Source organism: Ostrinia furnacalis, unplaced genomic scaffold (genome assembly GCF_004193835.3).
Source record: "Ostrinia furnacalis isolate ACB-3 unplaced genomic scaffold, ASM419383v2 OfSCF5871, whole genome shotgun sequence".
NCBI classification, from domain to species: Eukaryota; Metazoa; Arthropoda; class Insecta; order Lepidoptera; family Crambidae; genus Ostrinia; species Ostrinia furnacalis.
Genome location: NW_021136110.1, coordinates 1 through 821, shown reverse-complemented (window position 1 = coordinate 821; position 821 = coordinate 1). Strand labels below are relative to the sequence as shown.

The window sequence follows — 821 nt, the reverse complement described above, 5'->3', positions numbered from 1 at the left end:
GTAGATACCTATTTACTAATGTATTATGTAACTTGCTGAAATATGCGAGTTCGTCGAAACGTGGTTTGGGCTAGGTACCGAGGTTAATTAAGTACTATAACACTAGGTTTCAATTCATTTATTATTAAGTAGGTACCTACGTAAATTATAAGTAAGTAAATTAGACCTAATTAATATGTATATTTTTATTTACAATTTAGTTAATTTTATTATTATAAAACACCGGCACGCTATCCGCAAAGTACGTCGTCTTGGCTCTCCTGAGGAACTTTTGAAGCAAGTCCCACTCGGGCTGGTCCGGGTCGAGCTGGAGCTTCAAAGTGACGAGCGCCTTGGTGTAGCGGGTCTCGGGGCGGGTGTCGAGCGCGTCCCGCGTGGAGTAGAGGCGCAGCTCGGCGTAGTAGCGGCCGCTCAGCTGCGCGCGCCGCAGCACCGACCCGTCCGCGACATTGCTGCTGATGGAGCTCGGCAACTGGCTCGACGGCGCTCGGCGAGACGCGTTTGCGTGAGCTGCGTCTTCCTCGTCTTCAGAGACCAGCCCGAACAGATCCTCTTCTTTTTTGGTGTTCCGTCTCTTTGGCGTAGCGGTTCTGAAAATAATATAATATTCCTTAGGTATTGGCGAATTTCATTGATGAGATGATGAGAATCATCTCCGTTTATGAGATAGTAGTGTGAAAGGTGACCCACAATGTGGACAGACGACATCATAAAGGTAGCAGGAAGGCGCTGGACGCAGGTCGTTACCAACCGGACAACATGGAAAGCATTGGGGAGGCCTATGTTCAGCAGTGGACGTCCTGTGGCTGAGATAATGATGT

General features: G+C 48.1%; 1 protein-coding gene across 1 annotated transcript; it reads right to left on the bottom strand.

Annotated features, from left to right (window-relative positions):
• Positions 1–202: 202 nt before the first annotated feature.
• Positions 203–610, bottom strand: LOC114361677 (uncharacterized; the record flags this gene model as incomplete). The annotated part of the gene is made up of 1 exon (XM_028316800.1): positions 203–610. A coding segment is annotated over one exon (408 nt), but the record flags the coding sequence as incomplete, so codon positions are not given.
• Positions 611–821: the final 211 nt, after the last annotated feature.